Below are 23,611 nucleotides of genomic sequence, written 5' to 3'. Positions count from 1 at the left end.
CCAATGTAAAAAATAAGCGTGGCTATATTGCAACAAAACTTTGTTTACGCAAACAGGAAACAGGCTCCATTTGGCCCCCAGTTTGATGGCCCCTGGGTTAGAGCATCAGTGGTGTACTCAGACCTGGGCTCAAGACTTGTTCTTTAGTCTCTCTATGGCTCAGATTCTTCATCTGTAGAATAGTAATAATACCTCCTTCATACAGTCACCATGAGGAATAAGGATTAAAGGAATGAACAAAGATACGAAGTACCTGGCACATAGTAGAGTGCTCATTAAGTCATGATTAAAAGCCCACCATAAGGCTGGCCCCTAGAAAGAAGGAGAAAGGAAATGGGTTAGGATAGGTACCGCTCTCTTTAAAATTAAGCCACCAGGCTCCAACAGTCTTGATAGTCGGCAGCAATAATTACTCCCTCAGAATGCCAGCTAATTCTATGCTCCCACCAGCTACACAAACCTTGTTCTTTTTTGGGTTTACATTCCTATTTTAGTCATTCGTGAGAGTCTCGTGGTTTCAAGGGAGGGCAGGACTATGATTTTGTCATTATTTGCTAGGTGTTTCCTTCAGGAATGAGGTTCTGGTCACTGGAGTCATGTCTGGCACAGAGTAGGTGCTCAGTAAATGTTGCTGGCTTGATTGAACTGGCTTTGGAGTGGTACTTCCTGGAAGCAGAAGGAAAGTGACTTCCTAAAAGCCCTCAAAGCACTGAGGACTCATGTTTTCTTTGCCCATGTGACCACGCCTGCGTGTGTGTGTGTGTGTGTGTGTGTGTGTGTGTGTGTGTGTGTGAGAGAGAGAGAGAGAGAGAGAGACAGAGGGAGAGAGAAGGGGGGGAAGGAGAAGTGTAGGAGTATGGGGGGGTGGTTACATTAAGCACACAGGAGCCAAGCTCCGTTGGTCTCTCTAAGCCTTGCTCCTGAATAATCAGCCAGTGAAAGCCACTCGGAGCAAGTTTTTTTTTGCTTTGAGCCAAAACCATACTCTTGGAATCTTCCATCGTGGCTTTAAAGAACCTCCTGAGATACTATAGCTTGTTAGCCAGCCCCGAAAAAGCCATCCTTCCTGCAATCCTGACTTGCCAGTCTTTCTCAATGAAAAATTCTCTCCTTTACCTACCAAGCTGTCTCTCATCCTCTAAGATGCCTTGCATAACAATCCAGTTTTCATTCTGGAGTCTGTTAGAGGTATTTATAGGATCTGACTATACAATGAGGACGGTACTGACTCCAACTGGATGTACTTCTCCAATGCACTATTCCTCCCCACCTCCCCTCCCTAACCCTGCTACCGCCGCCATCAGTCTCCTTTCCAGAATTCCAAGTCAGTAACTGGCATGACAGAACACACCCTCAGGACATTCAGAGGAGCTGATCATGGAAGCAGTGCTGATGTGTGCCAACTGTCTAGGCAAAGACCGTGTCAGGTCACATATATAGTCACTTCAAGACTATCCATCCAAGAAGCAACAGTTCTGCATCTCATGATAATAACAATAGCCATAATGTTGAAAATAGCTAACATTATTGAATGCTTCCTCATCTAATTCTCACAACGGTTTAGTGCTCTATGCTTTGATATTTTTATTCCTTGAGGTATTTCCCCTTCCAGCCTCTTGATTTAAACCAGTAGGATCGCAACTCCCAGCTGACCCCCAACCACATCCTGTCTGATTTTTTTTTTTTTTTGGAGTAGAGTTGATTTACAATGTTGTGTTAGTTTCAGGTGTACAGCAAAGTGAATCAGTTATACATATACACATATCTATTCTTTTTTAGATTCTTTTCCCATATAGGTCATTACAGATTATTGAGTAGAGGTCCTGCACTATACAGTACTGTCTGACTTCGTATTTGGTTTTTAGTGGGTTTCCAGGCTCTCTTCATCAACTGCCCTGACACACTAGGTCACTCGCTCCCTCCCAGGTGAGCCGTTTTCCCATGTAGGCTCCCTTTCTGGAACTTCCCTCTTTGGAGTAGGAAGTGAGCACCCATCACCCTCTGCTGCCATCTCATGGCTAGAACAAACCATTGCATTGGATTGAATTCCACAGCACTAGATGCTTTCAGAGCCCCTTACCTCCAACACAGGAGAACTTATAACAGCTACCAGGAAATCCCATTTAGCTAATTCTGACTGCTGTGTATACTTGCAAATGGAAAATTATATATTTTAAAAATATTTTTTAAATATTTTAAATATATTTTTAAAATATTTTAAATATTTTTTAAAATATTTTTTAAATATATATATTTTTAAAATATATTTTAAAATATATTTTTAAAATATATTTTAAAATATATTTTTTAAATATATTTTTTAAATGTGTTCTAAAACAGAGTTTTCAGCATCTAGCTCACTTTCCTCCATTTAGTTCAAATTAGTGAAGTTTGAAATTAGAGGTATGACTGCCAGTTGACTTATTTTGTGCGTCTGCACCTGCGTGGCCATTGCTATTGGGAGCCCAGCTCGGGAACCAAGTTGACTAGCTAAGTGCAACGACAGCCAGCTGAGTCCCAAATGTCTCCGTAACCCCTGGGTAAGCACACATCTCCTTTCTTTCAGAAAAAAAAAATATCACCATGGATCAGTGATCTGAACAGATAAATAGCAAATTGTGTTAGACAGAGACTACATGTAAAATGTAGGGGCTACTTCGCATCATAACCTGGAACTAAACTACTTGCCAAAACCTCTTTCTTCGTCTCAAATTTCTGCTGCGGTGGTAAAAAAAAAAAAAGCAGACCCGCTTAATGAAAGCACAGCTCAGCAAGCTCCTGGACTGGTGAGGGAAGGAAGGTGTTTTGAACGTTTCTCCCTCTTTGGGAAATCTTGCATTGCTACCGATTTCCTTTGTGAGCATTTTTTCTCCTCAACGGAGCCCAGCTTGATTGGCAACTACAAAACAAACCAACAAAAGTCGTTCTATCTCGGGTCATTTCTGCTGGCTTTTTAAATACACTTTTATACACAACTAGACTATTTTCTGAAGGACTGACATCTGAGGCAATGAAAGTTGGGCCTATTCCAACGTGCAGCCATTTGCTGAGGGAGCAGAAGAAGATTCTTGAAGATCAGTAGACTTTTTCAAACCACCGAGAAAGGCCCTTTATCTCAGATCCTGCCATAGCCAGGAACTTGATTTTTCTTCCCAAACCTGATCGTCTCCCCTGGGGCGGGGGGAGCCACTCATTCTCACCTTTTAGATTTTCTTTTCCTCCAAATGAACTAAAGGAAGAAGTGTTTGCAGCTGTGGATCCCCCAGCTTGAAGTCAGCTGATCCCTTTTAGGAAACACAAAGATAACTCACTGCCAATTACTTCAGAGAACAACAGGCCCAGACTGCCTTCCAAACCCCTGAATGTGAAACATATGTCAAGGTGACCTTCCTTCCAGCCTCACCTAGTGCACTTTTGTACACACCCAACAATTTAAAATCATCTGACAATAACCAGTTAGGTGACACAAACGTGGGACTGACTTGTTTGATCCTGATCTAATTTTTCTCTTGCTGACAGCCTCCATGGCAGGCGACATGGTAGATGGCGGGAGTTAAGAAAGACTTTTCTCCTCTGACCGCTGCCTGTTCCTAATGGAACCACTAAAGGTTCACTGCTACTGGCTTTTTTTTCTCTGCCTCATAGCCTGGCTTACTTCTCAAGAGCCCACCCCCCACCCCACATCCTCTGCTCCTACCAGGGGACTTTCCCTCATTTTCCATTATCTCCGCAAAGTGGGGACTCAATCAATAACCAGGGAAGTCTGTCCCTAGCTCACTACTCTTAAACGAGCTCTAACTACAGTGCCTGACACATAGTAGGCACTCAGATGTTAATTGTTGTTGTTGTTACTATTTAACCTCTCTGAGCCTCAATTTTCTCATCTGTAAAATGGGTGTAAATATAGTACCAACCTCCTGGGCTTAGTCAATATATAGAAAACGCTTTTAAAAGTATCCAAAACAAAGGAAGTTCTGTATACATCTAATCTGTGACGGTTATGACTACTACTAATGCCTTGAGAGCACACAGAATGTGAGGTGAAAAGAGAAACGTGTGTGTGTGTGTTGGGGGTACTTTGGGGGAAAAGAGTTCTGTTTGGGTTATGCATTTGAAATGCCCACTGCACAGTTGAACATTTAGGTCTGAAGTTTAGCAGGGAGGCAGAGAGGAAATTTTCTCACTTTAACAAATATAGTAAATGCCTGTAAAGCCCCTGGGATGTGAAATGTTACATAACATACACGACTGTTCCTCCCCTTCAGAAGCTTACCGTTGTAAGGAGGCCAAGTCAAGGGTTCTAGGTATAAATGTAACATGAGGTAACCTCTAAGTGATACCACAAGGAAGAAGCAAGGTGGTCTGGGCTCAAGACGGAGGGATTGCCTCTGGCTGGGGCAATCAGGGAAGGCTTCCAAAAGGAAGTGATGTTCTCTGATTTAATAATTCTCTGTAGCCTTTTCTTATGACTCTAAGTGCCTGCTGATTTGTCCTGTCTCTGAATGCCCTGAGTGCCTACGTTGTGGTGCCTCATAACAAAGTCATGAGCTTTTCCTAACACTAAATGGATCTAATTTGAATGACTAGACTTTATTCTGACCTTTCTTTTTATAAAATGGTGGTAACAGAAGATCAAAGGGGCATAGGGTTTTTTCTTTTTTTTTTTTTATGTCCTTACTTGGCAAAATAATCTCTGGATTTGGAGGGGAGTGACCTTCACTGGTCCGTTGAGAGCCAGCCATCTGGGAACCTGACACCTTTACCATCTGTAGCGCTTGTGCAGGAGTCTGAATACAAACCTTTATCGTCCCGTTACTTCTTTCACGTGAGTTTGGCTGGCCTCTCAGTGGGATCCTCACTGTCACTCTCTTTTGTTGGGACCCTCTCCCCTTGTGCGCCACACAGAATCGGGCACAGCACGTGTACAGAGCTACTTGTTAAAATGCCTGAACTGAGTCACGTGGACCTTGCATCCCCTTGGCTATGAGCAAATCAGATTCTGTTCTGCCTTGGGTTCAGCATGGGAATCAGGCACTAAAGTCAGGTGATTATTTAGACAGCTGGCAGGTAGGTCCCTTATAGCTAGATAACTGGCTGATATGAGGTACTCACTTTTTATTTTATTTTTGAGGTACTCACTTTAAACTGTTAAGGGTGGTTAGTAGTTTTACATATTACCACTTCCTACAAACATGAATATAACTTCAAGGCCTTAACCCAAAGCAACAAATGATGTGGGCATTTCAGTCACTGTGGCAAGGCCAATGGGGAAGATACTGGAAAATCCAGCTTTCTGCAGGCCTCAGCTCATACCATCCAGAGATTGATAGAGTACAGTGTTTAAGAGCTTAGTCTATGGTCAGCCAGGCGAGGGCTCCCGTCCTGGCTCCACTACTTACCAAGAATGTGAGCTCGGGCTCAGTCTCATCGTCTATAAAATGGGTATGACACTGATATCTGCCTTTAGGGTTGCTGTGAGATGATCTGTGTGAAAATCTGGTACAGTGTCTGGCACACTATAAGAGCTCACTGTATGGTAGTTAATCTATGTTAAGAATAGCTCCCAGTTGCAACTCCTAAGGGACTTGACTTACCTATCAGACTTCACCCCCTACATACACTGAGGGCAAAACTTCCCAAATTGTTCTACAGTTTCAAGGCAATTGCTATTAAAAACCCAGGTTCCTTTTTTGCATAAATTGACAAGAAGATCATAAAATTCACATGAAATGCAATGGAGGCAGAATAGCCAAAACAATTTTGAAAAAGAGCAAAGAATTTAGAAGATTCGTGCTTCTCAATTTCAAGTTACTACAGAGCTACTGTAATCAAGACAGTGGGGTACTGGCATAAGGATACACTTACTGATAAATGGAATAGAATTAAGAATCCAAAAATAAACCCTTATATTTATGGTTAGTTGATTTTCAACCAGGGTACCGAAATGATTTAATGGGGAAATAGTAGTCTTTTCAAAAAATGGTGCTGGGACTGATCTTGGGTGGCCTCGGCCCGTACTGGCTTGAAGCAGGATTTCGATTCCCCAGCCAGAGACTGAAGTCAGGCCTCAGCAGTGAGAACACTGAATCCAATCATTAGACCATCAGGGACAGTAGCCAGTGACAAGGCCCTGGCCTGTCGGCTTTGCAGAAATGAATTTCCACAAAGAGACGGAAAGTGGTGAAACAAGTGTTCATTAGGAGGAAAAAGAGTACGTGTGAATAGACACACGGGCAGGCTCAGAGACAGAGTTACACCGCGTGGTAGTTTGAATCACTTCAATGGGGCATTTCTTCCGGGTTTCCTGTGGCCAATCACCTCGCTTTGCCTGGCTCTGAGTCTGTATTTGGTCTATCTCAGGGTTCTCCCCTGTGTGCGAGCACACCTCTTAACCAAGATGGATTCTAGCGAAGAGGTCTATGGGTAGGTTGACATCACTTACTATGGGGTGGCGCCTCCTCCCTTTTTGACCCCCCAAGGAGCCTTTCTGCGCTCGTGTAGTTGGGAAGGTCTCCTTGACCTCGAGAATGAGAAATATGTGATCTCTTTATCTGTTATCTGGGCAGGGCTTAGCTCCTCCTCGCTCCTGCTATTATCTTTGTCTTGGAGTATCTGTCCACAGGGGATCTACTCTAGCTGCTCAGCCTGGGGTCCATCTATCTCCTGCCTCAGGACAAAGTGAATATCCACAGGCAAATAAATGAAGTTGGACCCCTTCCTCATACAATATGCAAAACTTAATTTAAAATGGATCAAAGACCTAAGTATAAGAGGTAAAGCTATCAAACTCAGAGACAAACACATAGGTGTAAATCTTTGTGACCTTGGATTGAGTGATGGTTTCTTATATATGGCTGCAACAGCACAAGCAACAAAAGAAAACATAAAATGGACTTCATCAAAACTAAAAACTATTGCTCTAGGCTCTGTACAGTTTGGCCTTTATAGTGCAATCCAGCATACAACACATAGGCACTGCTGTTTTTCCTGCAGTCCCTCTTTGTGGGGCATTCTCGAAATCAACTAGAGATTGATTAGATAAACTCAAATTGGAACTTCAACATGCAAGCAGGAATTAGGATTGTGCTTTCAAAGCTCACAGATGTGTCTGGATTAGATACTACATGGTGGCTTAAGACAAGTTTGTTTTGTGATATTCTAATTGCAGTTTGTTCTGCCAGAGTCCATACCACCCTATACTACTCTTGTCAGATATAAAAATAGAAAACAAAAACCTGTTCAACTTTAAAATTATTATGTTCAGCCAAATCGAAAATCAGAGCAGAGGCATGGAAAATAAAGGTTGGATGGTCATATCCACTATTAAAAGAAGTTTCACATCTGCATTTTTCCTTTAGGGGACAGTGATTTCTTGGGTCAGAGTTATTGGGGATACACGAGGAGAAGAAGTCCTAGGAGACCATAAAGACCATGGCAAAGTGGTCCGAATATCTGGTTCTGGCGGCAGCTGGGGGACAATACTGTAGAACAGCAAACTACAAATTGCTGCCTGTTTTGTTAATAAAGTTTTATTGGCACACAACTACACCCATTCATTTACATATTATGTATCGCTGAGTTTGTGCTGAAACAGCTGAATTGAGTCTTTGCAAAAGGGACGATATGGTCTGCGAAGTCCCAAATATTTACTATCTGGCCCTTTACAGAAAAAGTTTGCTGACCCCTGCTGTGTAACACCAGTACTACAGTCTGGATATCTCCATTTAGATGTCCCACAGACAAATCTAACTCAGCAGGTATAAAAATGCACGCATCTCCATAAACTTGCTCCAGCTTCAGTGTTCCCACTCCCGATTAATGGCACTACTGTCCACCAATTCACCCAAAAGATGAAGCCTCCCTCCCTTTTACCCTCTCACCCTATATATTACTTCACTTCCCACCCATCACCACATCCTGCCAATTCTACCTCCTCACTATATTTTGAATCTGAGCACATCTCTTCATTTCCACTGCCATTACCTTAGTCTGAGTCACGATCATTTTGTACAACATTGACAACAGCTTTCTAACTGGTCTTCCTGCCCCTAGTTTTGCCCACCCTCTGCCCCCAATCCATTTTCTACTCAATACATAGGATCTTTCTAATGTCTAAATCTGATTCTGGCACATGCATAATGATATATGCAGCTAAGATTTAATGATCCCTTACTATTTGCTACACATAGTTCTAAGTGCTTCATGTATAGTAACTGATCTTAATCCTCACATGAATCCTATATGGCAGATGCTGTTATTAACTCCATTCTTTAGATGAAGACTTTGAAGAGCAGAGAGAACCAGTGCGATCTAGCTCAAGTGTCTATAGTCTTAACTACTCTACTACACTGCTCTACACACACACACACACACACACACACACACACACACACACACACACACGAACCTATCATTTATGGCTTCTCATTGCTCTTAAAATGAGTCATACTATTTATAATGGCCAAAGACTATCATTTTTTTTTGAGTTGTGTAGCCCTTTATTAGCGACTAAAATAGGAGGTATCTGTTGTACAACACGGGTAGTAATTGACTATAACTGGAGATTTTTATATTCTAATACAGACCATTTATAAATGCAATTTCTTTATTAAAAAGCTTCCACCCTTTTTGTTTGTGTACAATTTGCAAAACTATTCTGAAAGCGGAGTATATGTGCACAAGTCTGCAAGGAGTGCAAATTCAGGATACGGTAAATGCTTCACAAGTTACTTTCCAAAAACTGACTGCCACAACTGTGCCAAAGACTATCATTTTGATCTTCTGTAACCCCTGCCTACCTCTCCAGCCTCATCTCTTGCCATCCACAGCCTTGCAGTTCAAGCAGCAGTCTCCCCAGACGGCTCTACCTCCCCACACCAGTCACGCTCTTTTTCACCTCCATGCCTTTAGTCATGTTATCCCCGCTACTCTGGCTGTTTACTCTCTTCCCATCTCCTTCACTACACCTAGCCAGCTTCTACACATCCTTCAATGCTCCACTCAGGTCTTACCTGCTCCAGGAAGCCTTTGCAGAGCAGTCCGAATTTGCCTTTCCTTTGTGCTCCCATTACGCCTTGTTTTCCTATGCATTTCCATGCCCTCACTAGACTGTTTCATAACTGTCTTTTTATATATGTGTCTCCCTCACTAGACTGGGTGCTTCCAGTGCTTCTCCCATTGCATCCAAATATTTTGCTTTACCCATCTACTTTTCTATACTTTTTTTTCTAGGACCTTTTCGTCCCAGCCTTTGGCATAAGCTATAATGCCAAGAAGAGTAGAAAGGGACTGTATGGGATTTTGTCTTTTTGTGTGTAAGTGTGTGAAAAGGAGATGTGAGGACATAAGGGGGATGGTGAACATCTTTGGAGAAAATGAGATCACATGATAAAAAGACTTTAGAGCTTTTTTTTTTTTTGTCACCTAGTAATAGTAAGCTGCTTTAGGGTAGGCTAGTCCCTAAAATGGATAATGGCTCAAACACAATAGAATTATCTCAGTCATGTAACTGTCCAAGACAGATATCCTTGGTCAACAAGATAGTTCTCCTCCACAGTCACTGAAGGACACAGGCTGACAGAAGCCCCTAGGCCACCCTGAGCTACCACACCCCACTCAGCAAGAAGCGGGAGAGAACATGGAGGAGCACACATGGGGGACATATATAGTCCAGGCCTAGGGGTGCCACTCATCATTTCTCCTCACATTCCATTATTGAGAACTTGGTCACGTGGCCACGCCTCACTGCAAGGGAGCCTGGGAGATGTAGTCCAGCCTGTGCTCAAGGAAGAAAGAATGGTTTTGGTGGGAAGTTAGTGACCTTCACAGATATACTGACAGTAAAATTGGGCTAGTTTACCTTGGGTGTTAGGTAAATGATGGAAGAATTTTATTTCCTTTGTACTAGTAAGCTGTATGGTGCAGTGCTGTTTAACCTTTCCCATGGGAAGCTGGAGTAATCAGATAGAGGCAATCTTTAAAATCATTGCTGACAGTTGAGCTCCCTATCGAGTTGCTTACCAGGAAGTAACAGCCGGAGGGTGACTTGCAATGCTGATGATCTCTTAACTATTAATCACTGACACTCTGTAGATTGCCTTTAAGTAAAATCCCAGCTGAGTTAGACACTGTCGTGTAATATTGGCCCCCAAATAGCTTTGCCTCCTTTGCATGTCTAGACTAGAGAGCGTGTTAAATAAATGGCAAAGTAGCAACCTGATTCTTTGCTAGCCAACCAAGAGGTGCTCAGAACCAAAAGGGAAAAAAAGAAAACATCAAAAAGGGAACTCATTTCCATTCCAAACCACAGCCACAGGCATGAGCTTATTTGCTGCCAGTTCGTGTTTGCCCAGAGTACACATTTGTTGATGACCTCATGTAAGCTGGGGGAATGAGTAAAAGTGAATCCATTTGAAATGAAACATCCCCATGATTCTCTGCTAAGAGGCATGTACATTCCCAGGAGAACTTTGTAAAACAGCTGCCCAGGCTCTACTCCCCAGGGAGGCTCATTCAGTCAGCCTGTGGTGTGACTTGGGAATTGGGATTTTTTTTTCATGTTCCCTGGATGATTCTGATGCAGAGCCAGGTTCGGGGAAGCATCTCTCTAACACAATGGGAGGGGGAATAGGGGGCCATGCCGAAGCACAAACCAGAGTGATTGATTCTGTTTAATGGATGAAACAAATAATCAACCCTAAGGAAGATCCAGTCTCCTAGCTTGACATGTAGAGCTGTCTCTGAGGTTAGACCCACGCATGGGAGCCTGGAGATCAGGCCTCCTCTGGGGATTGGCCGTGCAGCTGGCTGTAAACTAGGAGAGCCATTATGAATGTAGACTTCCACCTGGACATCCCAGATGCCTGACTCGTTCTCTTCTTTTCCCAGTTTGTGGCCCAGCCCAACTGCCAACAGTTGCTTGCCACTCTGTGGTACGATGGCTTCCCTGGATGGCGGCGGAAACACTGGGTAGTCAAGCTTCTGACGTGCATGACCATTGGGTTCCTGTTTCCCATGCTGTCTATTGCTTATCTGATCTCACCCAGGAGTAACCTTGGGCTGTTCATCAAGAAACCCTTTATCAAGTTTATCTGCCACACGGCCTCCTATCTGACCTTCCTCTTCATGCTTCTCCTGGCTTCTCAGCACATCATCAGGACGGACCTCCATGTGCAGGGGCCTCCCCCGACTGTAGTGGAATGGATGATATTGCCTTGGGTTCTCGGTGAGTCAAAGAGACCAGGAGCTATGGCCAGACTGCCTGCTGGTCCTGTCTAAAGAGACTACTGGAATAGGCAGTTGGACTGGCCCTGAATTCGGGCACCTTCCCTCTGTGCAGTGGGGTTGTCCTTTGTTGGGAGTGTCAGAAATGTGGTTCCTTCTTCCCCAGGCCCTGGCCGCTCAGCACAGGGTTCACCGTGAGATTGACAGTGTACCCAAGGCTTGTTTCAGCTAACCTAACATCATCAAGGACAAGGAAGTTGTCTGTCAGTTGATTTAGAGGGAAAGCCAAGTGTTAAGTCAGGACAGGCTCAGGTAAGCTAGGCAGGGCAAGTGCTGGTCAGTCTATTCAATGCCTTCTTTCCCGTAACTGGGGTTGGGGGGGGAGGGGTGGCACTTGGATCTGCTGCTTCCTTGTGACTACTCCACACAATCCCACTACTTATTCAGGGTCCACATCCTATTTGGATACTGATTTCACAACCAGAGGGAAACCTTGGGAAATTCACACAAGTCATGGTTAAAGCAGCCTTACCAGAAGCCTCCAGGCATAATTCCATTGCATTGGACCCTCCGATGCATTTCCGTCCTCCAAGTCCTTGCTGCTCGAACTGTGGTCCCCAAACCAGCAACGTCAGCATCATCTGGGAACCTGTGAGACATGCAGGATCTCAAGTCTCACCCTGGGTCTGTGGAATCAGAATCTGCATGATCCCCGGTAGATTCACGCGTATTTTAAAGTCTGAGACTCACCGCTTTAGACCACAGCCACACCTTTTACTGCTTTCCACATTCCAAGGCTAAAGAAACATCTATGCCATCAGGCAGAATTCCATGAAGCCCACACGCGATGAGAGGAGAGAGGAGAAAAGAGGATTCTAAATTATTCTGGGCCCCATAGCCTAGCTTCAGTCCCAACATCCAGTACTTTGGACCATGGCCAGCTTTTGCTCACCTCAAAGCTCATTGAGAAGTTTTCCCTCTAGCACATAGTGGTAACTAAGGACTATGGGATAATATTGACCTAATTAATTCATTGATGAAATTACCCCTACTCTAAAATGGGAAGAGGGTAGAATCAGACGCCCTGAATTGCAACAACATGCCAGTAACTGTGGTAACAATGTAAAAGTGAGTAGTATCCAGAAAATTATAACATATAGGCATCTTTAGGTAAAGCCTATCCTTGGCAAGTTCAAGACAGGGAGGTGAGGTAGTAAAGAAAGAAGAAAGTTATTACTATCTCTAGGGGCTCCACTGACCCCCAATTCATTCATTGATTCCCTCTTTCTTCATTTGGGAGAATCCTGCTATGATGTCTAGTCTGACGCTGTGAAGAAATAAACCTTTTGCCTCCATTCTTCAGGTTTCATTTGGGGGGAGATTAAGGAAATGTGGGATGGTGGATTTACTGAATACATCCATGATTGGTGGAACCTGATGGATTTTGCAATGAACTCACTCTACCTGGCAACTATTTCCTTGAAGATCGTGGCCTATGTCAAGGTAACTTGGAATGTTCGCCATTTTTCTTAAACAATGATTTTGGTTACATTAAGCTTTAGCTGTGGGAGCATAAAAAGGTTAGGAGGAAAGTGCTGATGGCAGTCCAGTCCACGTGGAAAAGTGCCATAAAACAGACATTCTTTCAGTGGTTTGTAAGCAGTGTCCGCCTAACCAAAGAAAGTGGAGAATGGAGCAATTTGCAAATAAATTCTTAGCTTCTTCAACTCTGACAGTCATCCATCTCAATTAGCGTTTACGTCCTTTCTACAATGTCCTCGCCAAGAAGATGGCCCACTGACGCTTGCACAGGGCAGAGACTAGGAAATTCACTGAATTTCCAGAAGCCTCTCTCAATACTTGTCACTTCATTAAAAAGTGCTACTTTGTATTTTTCTAATACTATTCTCCCTGTGACACATCCATTAGTAATCCTTCCTCCCTGTAGGGTCAAATGGAACGGGGCTGTTCCTTCTCCATAAAGGGCTTCCAATATGAAGTCATCTCTCCCTAACCCGCTGAGCTGTCTCTTCCCAGAGCTGAATATTCACACTTCCCTCAAGTGTTCTTCATTGGATAGGGAGCAGAACCCTAGAATCACATCACTTCCACCACCAGGATGATCATTCAAGCTGTTATGAATCCCGCCTTTCGTGTATCACCCAATCTATGTCTCTCTACGAATCTAGATCACACACACACACACACACACACACACACACACACACACACACACCACCTTGATGTTGTCCCTACACAATGTACAGCCTGAATTATCCTGAAAAACAGCTTCATGTCTAACACCTCATGCTGGGTAGTCACAGGCTCTGAGTTCAAGTTTAGTGCTCATTAGATAACGGAATGGCTGTGCTCCCTATACCCTGAATTGAACTGCTCCAGCGTGAGAAAGGCTGACAATCCCATCTCCAAGATTGTCTAGTCAGTCATGCTTTTTGGCACTAAATCCCACATGAAGGAGTTTTAGAATGGGAATATGGCTGTCCCCCAAATCGCCAACTTAGTTTATTTTTATATCCCTAATATGCATATTGCATAAATTTTAAGACCTTTGGAGTTAGTTACATGGAGCGTGAATATTGAATGCAGTCCTGAAACATTTTTGAAAGCCTAAGAGTATGCTTTCACTGGTGGTGATCGTTTAACACGTACTTACAACTTCGTTACAAGAAAAAGCTGGTAAGGAAAATGTTTGAATCTCTGGTTAATGTGCCTGGATGAAATCCATGTCATTCTGGCACTCTGCTGACTAAGTAACACTGTTTGCCTAAAAAAAAAAAATTCTTCGTTTGGCAGCGGTATTTATATCCTGAAGGGACAATAAATTATCGATCTAGAAATTGGTGGGTTCTGCTTAAACAGGAAAGTTTAGAATAAATGATCAAAAGGATTAACCCTTGGGGATGTGAAAATGTGTCAACAGATGCCCAACGTTAGTTAATCACATAACCTGTCCAATTTCACTGGCAAGCCTTCCAAGGACCGGATACTTCCCCACCATAGACTGTAAGGATAAATCAGCTCCACTAAGCTGAGTAAATGCCCCTCAGCTGACATTTAGCCCAAAAAACGACATTTACCAAGAAGTTAGAGTCCTTCTCGGGAAAGGAGAATTTACCAAGCAAGACATTCCACATGCAGACTGGATTTGCATTGAGAAATTATCAATGGGCAGTCTGGTCCACGCTTGCACAGAGCACACCAGTCTGAAATGAACTTCTCCAAGTAGGCTGAGCCAACCTCTACGAGGTAAAGACACAGGGCTGGTCCCCAGGCCCTTTGAAAAATTTCAGATCACTGTTGTACTGAGGCAGTACAGAAGCACCGTGGCATAAACTGGCCTTAAGAAAATCCTTCATTAGAGTGAAAAACTAGTCAACAGTATATATACTCCACCTCACATTATTTTGCTTTTGAGTTCACCCCCCTTTGAAAAGCGTAGAGGCCAATTTTCAAGCTGCATTCCATCCCAAAGACTATAAGAAAAATCACCTGCCTCCCAATATCACTAACTCAAGAGTCAGGAAACGTAAATGTAATCCCTGCTCTGACAGTTATGAGCTAGATTAGCTGGATTACCACAGGCCATCCTTCTACCTCTCTGAGCCTCAGACACTGCCTCTGAAAAATAAAACTGGACTAGATCAATGGATTTCAGGCTTTGAATTGTTTTCCATGGAAACACATCTTGAAATTAAAACTTATGCAGAACTCGAATATATTAAGGAGCTCAAAGGAATGAATTTGAATCGAGGAATGAATCTTCCAGGCCTCCTCTTTGGTTTCCACAGTAGCCAGCCACCAGGTGCTTCCGCTGAACCCTCAGGCTTGAAGGAACGCAATTTGAAAACCATTTGCGTTTGATCAGGGGTCAGCAAACTATGATCTGCAGGCCAAATTGGGGCCACTGCCACATCTGTTTGTTTATGTATTGCCTGTTAGTTCTAGAAGGAAAGAGTTGAGTAGTTGCCACAGGGACCATGTAGTCCACAAAGCCAAAAATATGTACTATCTGGCCCTTGTCAGAAAAAGTCTGCTGACCTCTACGTAGGCTAAACGAGCTCCAAGTTTATTCCCTGCTATCATATTCTATAATATCTTTCTCCAAAAATATACATGCAAAGCATAGATTTGCCACGAGAATCACCTTTCACACTTTTGACCATCCTGCAAATCCAAACTCACCAGCCCATGGGCAGAAGACTTCCCTGTGGTTACAGGTGTGCCTGTGGAGAGAGAAAACCCTAAATTATGAGTTATGCATGTTCCACTTGAGAGTACCTAGTTTTAAAATATAGGTCTGTTTTGTTATCAGCAAAGGATCTGCATCTTTCACATAGACCACCAAACCTGTAAAGGCCTACCTAACATATGTGCTGTGATATCAACTATCATATATGTAACATTTAACGGAAATAGTGCTAGACTGAGTGTGCAGAGACCTGAGTCTTGGTCCTGGCTCTGCCACCAACTTGCTGTGTGACCTTAAGCAACTCACTCTGCCTCTCTGGATTTCAGCTCCTCCACTTGTAAAACAGGCATAACTATGTCCACCCCTCACAACGATGCAGCAAATGTTTTCTTTAGAAAGAAAAACAGAGAGATACAAGATTTGGCCAAGAGTGTGTAAGACCAATTGGCCACCCCAAGTCTATTTGAAACAGAAGCAAGTTTTCTCCAAACTCCTCTGACAGTGAAGAATATTGGATACACACAATGATTTTAACAACACCAGTTTCCTCGGTTGTTGGAAGCGAAGCACATTTTAGAAATGCTAACAATATAATTTGGCCCTCGATGCAACATTTTCTCAGGAAAGTTGTTTACATTTAGTCCTGAGAAATTGTGATATTTAGATGAGTGCTCAAGGCAATATGCTTCAGATTGAATTCCAGGCAAAATCTACTTCTGTCTTGGGGAAGGTAAAAAGCAATTTCTTATATTTCCATAACACCTCCCCTTATGGAGTACACAGACGTTCACATATGGATACATAATCACAGACATGTGCAGTGGGTAGGAGTAGATATTATCCTCATTCTCTGGTGAAATTGAGAGAGAGAGAGGCAGTTTTAAGCGACAAAGCCCAAATTGGAGCTCAGGCCTCACGTCGAAGCCATCTTTCCACGAGGCGACCTCTAATGTTCCAGGAGCTGAAAGCTCAGGCAAGACTGAAAAATGGGCAGCCAACCCCAGAAATCCTGGCTCTTCCCCTTCTTCAACCCCTGGTTCTTCATTTGTGCTAGAGGGACATTGCAATTTGTAAGACTGTCAAAGGGACAATAAAATACATCCATACACCACTGTGCGGACAGTACTAAATTTACTACCTGGAAGGTTGACGTGCCATTTGTAATAGTATGGGAGAAAAGCGTATTGGCAGAAAACTCTGAGTAATGACCCTCTCAGGATGCTCTATCAGCCCCAAACTGCAGCCAGCAGGGAAGTCAACATGAACACTGCACACCGAGGAGACTGAACCTGTCGCTTGTCCTTCAGTAACTACAAGTCGTCTGCAGTGCTCAGAACAAAATGACGGATTGGGTAGGAAAGTTGATTTGAAATCTCATTAGGAAGCAGAGTGATTTGGGCATACCTGTGGCTCTGTTCCAGGGACACTTCTCAACAATCTGGTCAACTCACACTTCAAAGATGTCTGTTGATAAACTACAGGTGGTTACTCCAGATAATTGCTCTGAAATTCATTTTTCTACATCTATGTGCTGGGTATATATTTCGATGAGAGTGGGAGGACGAGTGTTATTAGCATCGTGTATTGATTGGGTGGGAAAAAAAGACAAATAGTGCCAATCACGGGGGGAGCTGTTGTATAAATGAATGCTTGATGCTTACTTTCGTGGCTTTATTCGGGTACAGAAGGGAGAAAAGAGGGGAAAGTTTTCTAAATGCTCGCTGTACCTCTCATCTTGTGCACTTGTTGTTTCTTCCAGTATAATGGTTCTCGTCCAAGGGAAGAATGGGAAATGTGGCACCCAACTCTGATTGCAGAAGCTCTCTTTGCGATATCCAACATTTTAAGTTCGTTGCGTCTCATATCCCTCTTCACAGCCAACTCCCACTTAGGGCCTCTGCAGATCTCTTTGGGGCGCATGTTGCTTGATATCCTCAAATTCCTCTTTATCTACTGCCTGGTACTGCTGGCTTTTGCCAATGGATTGAACCAGCTTTACTTTTATTATGAGACCAGAGCAATCGATGAGCCCAACAACTGCAAGGGGATCCGATGCGAGAAACAGAACAATGCCTTCTCCACGTAAGACTCCCCGCTTTCCTCTTCTGCCTTTTGTCTGCTTTCTCCTTCTTTGCCCTATTTTCCGTCCACAGCTTCATCACTGCCCCTTGACAGTGCATGCAGAGCTCACTTACGGATCAACCCGAAGGGTCTGAAGTGAAGGAAGGTTCTTCCCTCCCCGCAGGGGACCAGGACAGGAAGTAGAGTTAGGTGAGGGAGGAAAGAGACAAACACACAGGGGCTCCCAGGAACTCATCTAAAGGGTTAGTTCTGAACTATTTTGGTCACATCCCATATTTTTAAAGGAATTCATGGGAAGGGGTAAATAATTCCTCTCTCAAAAAAGCATCACTAACCAAGGAAATGAAGCGGCAAGCCTATACCTCTCGACAAGTGATTGCCAAAGCTAATGTAACTGTTCTGAATCGAGAACAAAGAAAAAGGGAGAGTGCAAAAGTATCTGAATGCACCTGTGATATTGCGATTAATAATAAGAAATACGTATTTGCTCTTTGTCTCCATTTCTGGCACAGAGCTCCGAAAAGCCTTGGAATTTCCTAAGTGATGAGAACAACAAAGGTGTCTTTGGCTGTGTTAACAAAGTGACTTTTGGACCTCACCTAAGGATGGGGGCCGGTTACCCCCATGTGATTAGAGGGTTGGAACATTCAGTCTCACCCCTGCACCTTCAAGGGAGGGGAGAGGGACTGGAAATTGAGTTCAAGTACCAATGGCCAATGATTTAATCAACCGTGACTATGTAATGAACCCTCCATAAAAACCCAAAAGGACAGGGTTCAGAGAGCTTCCAAGTTGGTGAGCACGTGGAGATTTGGGGAGAGTGGGTGATCAGAGAGGTCAGGGAAGCTCTGCAACCCCGCACATACCTTGCGGTATGCATGTTCTATCTGGCTGTTTCTGAGTTGTATCCTTTTATAATAAACCAGTAATCTAGTCATTTCAATGTTTCTCTGAGTTTTGTTAGGTACTCAAAGCCAAGGAGAGGGCTGTGGGAAGCTCTGATCTATAGCCAGCTGGTCAGAAGCACAGGGGACAACCTGGACTTGTAATTAGCATCTGGGAATGGGGGAAAGGGGAGCTAGTCTTGTGGGACCGAGCTCTGAATCCATGGAATCTGACGTTATCTCCCAGGAGTGTCAGAATTGAGTTGACTTGTAGGACACCCAACTGGTGTCAGAGAATTGGTGATATGGGGGAAAATTTCTCCCCATACCCACAGGTTGGAATTGAGTTAAGATCGCTTAGGTGGTGTCAGAGCAATGGGATTTGCTAGAACAGCCCTGGCTCACGGAAACATGTGGTTTGGGAAGAGAAAAATAAATAAGAGGGCAGGGGGATGACGAATCTTTGATTCCTAGATGCAGAAGAGACAGGCTAAAAGTAAGATGAGAGTCAGCTCAACTTCTGGGGTTAAATTAAGGTTTCAGGTGGGCCAAAAGGCACCAAGCAGTGACTGGAAATGTCTCCTTTTCCCACTTGGGACACAGGAGACAGCTCATGACTCTCTGTCCATGAGTCCACTGCCTCTGGACCTATGGAACCCCTGTGCCTTTTCTTTGTAAACCCAACACCTACTTCTCTAGGACCTTTAAGCTTCCAGAATGGCTTTTATTTTCTCACAAATCACTGTTAGGGGAAGCAGACAAGAGAAAGAAAATAAGCACATGTCAGGAAAAGTGTTGGGTTCCAGGAGCAGTCCTGAGCTTACCCCGGACTCAGTGTCCTACACCTTGTCCATCTCTAGCCCCTGTTCTGGAGAAAGCCAGTCATCTGGTAATCACAGCAATTACCCCCAAGGTCGTGAGAGATTCTTAGTCATTAAATTGAGATACAATTTTCCCCCTTAACTCTATAAACTAGGGCAGATCAATGGACTCAGACATTCTCGAAATGTGTTAAATAACAAAGGCCAGGGGGGAAAAAAAAGGGTTTCTGCCTGACCCCAAGTTGCACCAATAGAGAGGGGAAAAAGCAATGCAATGTAGCCTACCCTTATTATTTGCCTCTAGCAGCATTTCCTAAAATGGATGACAGATAACCACAGTTCACAGGGATATGAATAGACATGAAAACAAGATCTCTGATCAAGTGAGTTTTGGAAATGCTGGGACAAATTTAAGAAGGTTTCTCCACTGCAGGGCTTCTCAGAGATTTTCCATTGTGAATCTATAGTAAAGGGAGAGGTTTTCCCAAATGTATTGACCAAGATGCTATTCCCGTGAATAAAGTTTGGAAAATGTTGACTCGCCGCGTTGCCCATTTTATAGCACCCACCCCGTCCACTAGGCCACACTCCCTCCCTCTCCTCCCAGAACTCAGGGCAAAATCTTGGATGGGGAAACCAGACTTATGTGAAAGGGGAAAAGAGGCCAAAATGGGGTGACAAAGAGATAGTGCCATTTTGGTGAAGCCAACCAGAGTGGACAAAGGCAACTGGTCACCTCGCTAGTGCCTCTTGACTAGGAACTGCTTCCTCTCCTGCATTAGTCTAGAGACAGAACTCACATCAACCTGTTTTCAACACAAAGAGCAATTCTGTAGTGGCTTGAGCACCAGGAGACCGTATCTGTTCCCATCAAAGCATTCGACAGAATTGCACACCTGAATGCAAGGCGCCTTCCGGGAGGCCAGGTCCCTGCCAATTACCCTCTCACGTGAACTCTGCTGAGGAAGTTTATGAAATGCCTCCTTGTAAGTCTGTAGTGATTATTAACACCCCTGTTGCCAACTGACATTTGCTCTCATCACTTGACCAGCAGGGACAATTGACAAGAATGGGCACCTGTAGTACATGAAGTTATCTCTTGGGGTGTCAGGTATAAAGAAGCATTGTCATGCTGGGGGCAAATCAGCAGTAATGTTACCTTAACTTCCCTTCTAGGTGTTGATTTCTTTTTTCCTCCACAGAAGTCTGACTCAGATTTATGTTTTCCTTTAAATGCCTCAACTCAGGCATTTATAATACCTGCTAAAATACATGCTACTTAGAGCGTCAGAAAGACTCTGTTTTTAGAGAAGGGGAAAAGGGAGCTTGTTAACAGATCTGACGTAAACTATGGCATCTGCTTGCTGTCACACTTTTCCTTCTGATTCTCCAGAGATGTCATTGCTATTCTTCTGCTTAAAAAAGAAACATTTTTCTGGGCACACAATTCAGGGGGACCTTGTTATCCTTGCTGACAACCACGTGACAGTACTGTGGGTGGTTTGAGTTCAGTATTCAATACTGGCCTTCATCCACTGTTTGAGAGCAATTGGGAAGGCATCCTTCGGCGGGCACGGGGCTTGGGAAGAAACAGGGCGGAAGTGGCAAAAAGCTAACTTGGTGGTGCTGTTTCTCCTTCTGAGGTCCTGACCCTCAACTCCAGATGCCTCCTGAACACATCTGGCTGTGCCGCAGGCCTCTCAAACACAACATCCACAACTAAATTCCTTATATCTCTATAGCCCCACCCCAAACCCACTTCCCTCTTAATTCCTCATCTCATTCAATGACACCAGGCAGACTCCTAGGAGTCATCTGGGACTCTCCCCCTCTCCCCCAAGCAACACATCCTGTCTCACACTCACTTCCTAAATATCTCTTAAACCCATCCTCTGTACATACACACACACACACACACAACCCACTGTCTTGGTTCAGGCCTAAACCATCTCCTCCCAAAACTGCTGGGTCTTAAGTGGTCTTAAGTGGTCTCCCTGCCTCCAGTCTTGTTTCCCCCGCAAACGATTTCCCACCCACCACACAGAAGTTTCTAAATACTAGTCTTATCTTGTCGCCCCCTGGTCTCATGCCTGCCTGGTATCTGTATATCCTCCAGCAGAAAATTCTCCTCTTTCCTATAGCTCACAGGGCCTGGGAATCTGGACCCCGCCTCTCACACCTCTCACTCCTCTCCTCCATAGTCAACGTCTTGCTCTTCCCAACTTCAGGAGAGCAACTCGGCCCTACAGGCCTTTGTATGTGACATGCCACTCCCTCTGCCTGGAATGCCCAACCCCACCTGGCCAGCCTCGACAACTCTCATGCATCCTTCAAGCATCTGCCAAAGCCTCACCTGCTGTTTTAAGGCTTTTCTTACCCACTCCGACCCCACTCTCAGATACAGTCTCCTTCTGTGTCTCCCATGGCATTCTAAGTCCATCTCCATTATAATAGATAACCTATAATAATAAAGATACTAGTAATAATAATAATGTAATAGATAACATATTTTAGTCATTTGTTGTCTCTTACCCACCAGACTGAGACCCCCATTTTAGAGGCCTTGCTCCTACCATAGACATAAAGGGGTTCAACATGCCCATTGGACAACTGAATGAAAGGATGAATTCTAGTAGCAATCCTATCTTTAGTTCTAGAAGAATCACTTCTGCTTCTGCCCCCCTCACGTGGCTAAAGTATCTAGCCAGCTCTGTCACTCTACTGATCCACTTGCTGTCAGAGAAAACCCTTGGCCTTTCTCCTACCTCCCTCATCCTGTACGTGGGCACTTGGCCAGAGAACAAAGTTCTACATTGATCCCTACTAAACTTCATCTTGTTAGTTCCAGCCCCTTGCTCCAAGCTGTTGAGATCTTGCTGAATCTTGATTCTGTCATCCACTCTATTAGCTGTCTCTCCCAGTCTTGTATCGTCTGAAGATCTAAAAAGCTTGCCACCTATTCTCATCCAAAGCATTGATAAAACTGTCATTCAGGCTTGGTATTCGCTGGGTGGAATATTGGGTGGCTATTAAAATTACATTTATGAAATGTGTGATTTTTAACACATTTTTGACCGGAGATGTATTACGGCCCCCGGTGTTAGTTTCTGCAAAAATGCCCCGGTCAATAATGTGTTAAAAACACAAAAATTGTACACACTATGATTGCAACTAACATAACTGCAACTAGATACGCAAATGAGTGACCATCTACAAAGGCAATAAAGAAACGTGAAACGACAAGGTTGGATTTAGGTGGGAGGTTAATAAAAGTCATAAAAATAGCATATTTGCTGAGTGCTAGGTCCAGGCACTATTTAAAAAAATGAGCCTGACATGAATTAACTCATTTAATCTTCACAATCATGCTCTGAGGTAGGCACTATTATTATTGCCCATTTTACAGATTGAGAAACTAGGGTACAAAGCAGTTAAGCAGACTGCTCCCAGTCACAAAGGTGATAGTGACAGAGTCAGGATTTCAATCCAGGCATACAAGTTCCAGTCTGTGCTTGTATCCAGGGGTGCAAGTGTGAGACTGATTTTGTAAAGGTATGCAAAATTAGTTGTGTGAAGTTGCAATAATCACGAATGTACGTAAAGCTGAAGAGGACAGAGCCATGACCTAGCAGATCACTTGGGACCTCCTTGTAAACCATCATCATTCATTTGTGGCTATTCCTACTTAACCAATGGTGATTTCTCTACCCAACATTCAGCCCATATTTTCCCATCTTATTTATATGGATACAAACTCAGTCCCCATCAAAGGCTCTTCTTTTTGTTCTGACCAGGTTTTAAAGGTCCTTATTGAGTATCTCAGCTTTTTCTCCTAATTTCAGTTCATAGCCTTCCTGCTGTTGTTATCACGGGAAGGGTGCCACTCATTCATACGTTCCTTACTTATGTGCTTCTGTAATCTTTTATAGGTTTATTCAACATTTACTCAGCAACTCCTATGTGCCAGGCAATGAGGATAGTGAGTAAATGGCATCCTCATCCTCAAGAAGTTCATAGTCTAATGGAGAACACAAGTGAACAATTAGAATAGCCACATTTTTAATGCTTACTATATGCCAAGCACTGTGCCGAGTGTGTTACATGCAGTACTTTATGTGATTAAAAAAAAAAAGGTGGTTAAGTGTTTGGACTCCAGAGTCAGAAGAGCTGGGTATAAATCCTACCTCTGCCATTTTCTGCCTGTGTGACCACTCTGTGCCTCAGTTTCTCATCTGAAAAAAAAAAAAAAAAGAATAGTAGCTACTTCATAGGGTTATTTTGAGAATCAAATATTACAATGTGTGCCCGGCACATAGTAAGAGCACAATAAATGATAACAGTTAGTATTTATCCTACAAATGACCATTTTAGAGATGAGGAAACTTGAAGTT

The 23,611-nt window shown here is 43.6% G+C and overlaps 1 protein-coding gene across 1 annotated transcript in view; it reads left to right on the top strand.

The window, feature by feature from the left end:
• TRPC5 (transient receptor potential cation channel subfamily C member 5) overlaps positions 1 to 23,611 on the top strand; it is a 143,147-nt gene that overhangs the window by 76,917 nt on the left and 42,619 nt on the right. Inside the window, exons 3-5 of the mRNA XM_032619874.1 lie at positions 10,888 to 11,224; positions 12,587 to 12,726; positions 17,193 to 17,515. Of these exons, the coding sequence (XP_032475765.1) occupies positions 10,888 to 11,224; positions 12,587 to 12,726; positions 17,193 to 17,515 (800 nt within the window). The remainder of the gene's footprint in view (positions 1 to 10,887; positions 11,225 to 12,586; positions 12,727 to 17,192; positions 17,516 to 23,611) is intronic.

The sequence above is a fragment of the Phocoena sinus genome, chromosome X (genome assembly GCF_008692025.1).
Source record: "Phocoena sinus isolate mPhoSin1 chromosome X, mPhoSin1.pri, whole genome shotgun sequence".
Lineage (NCBI taxonomy): Eukaryota > Metazoa > Chordata > Mammalia > Artiodactyla > Phocoenidae > Phocoena > Phocoena sinus.
This window is presented reverse-complemented; position numbering and strand designations above follow the sequence as displayed.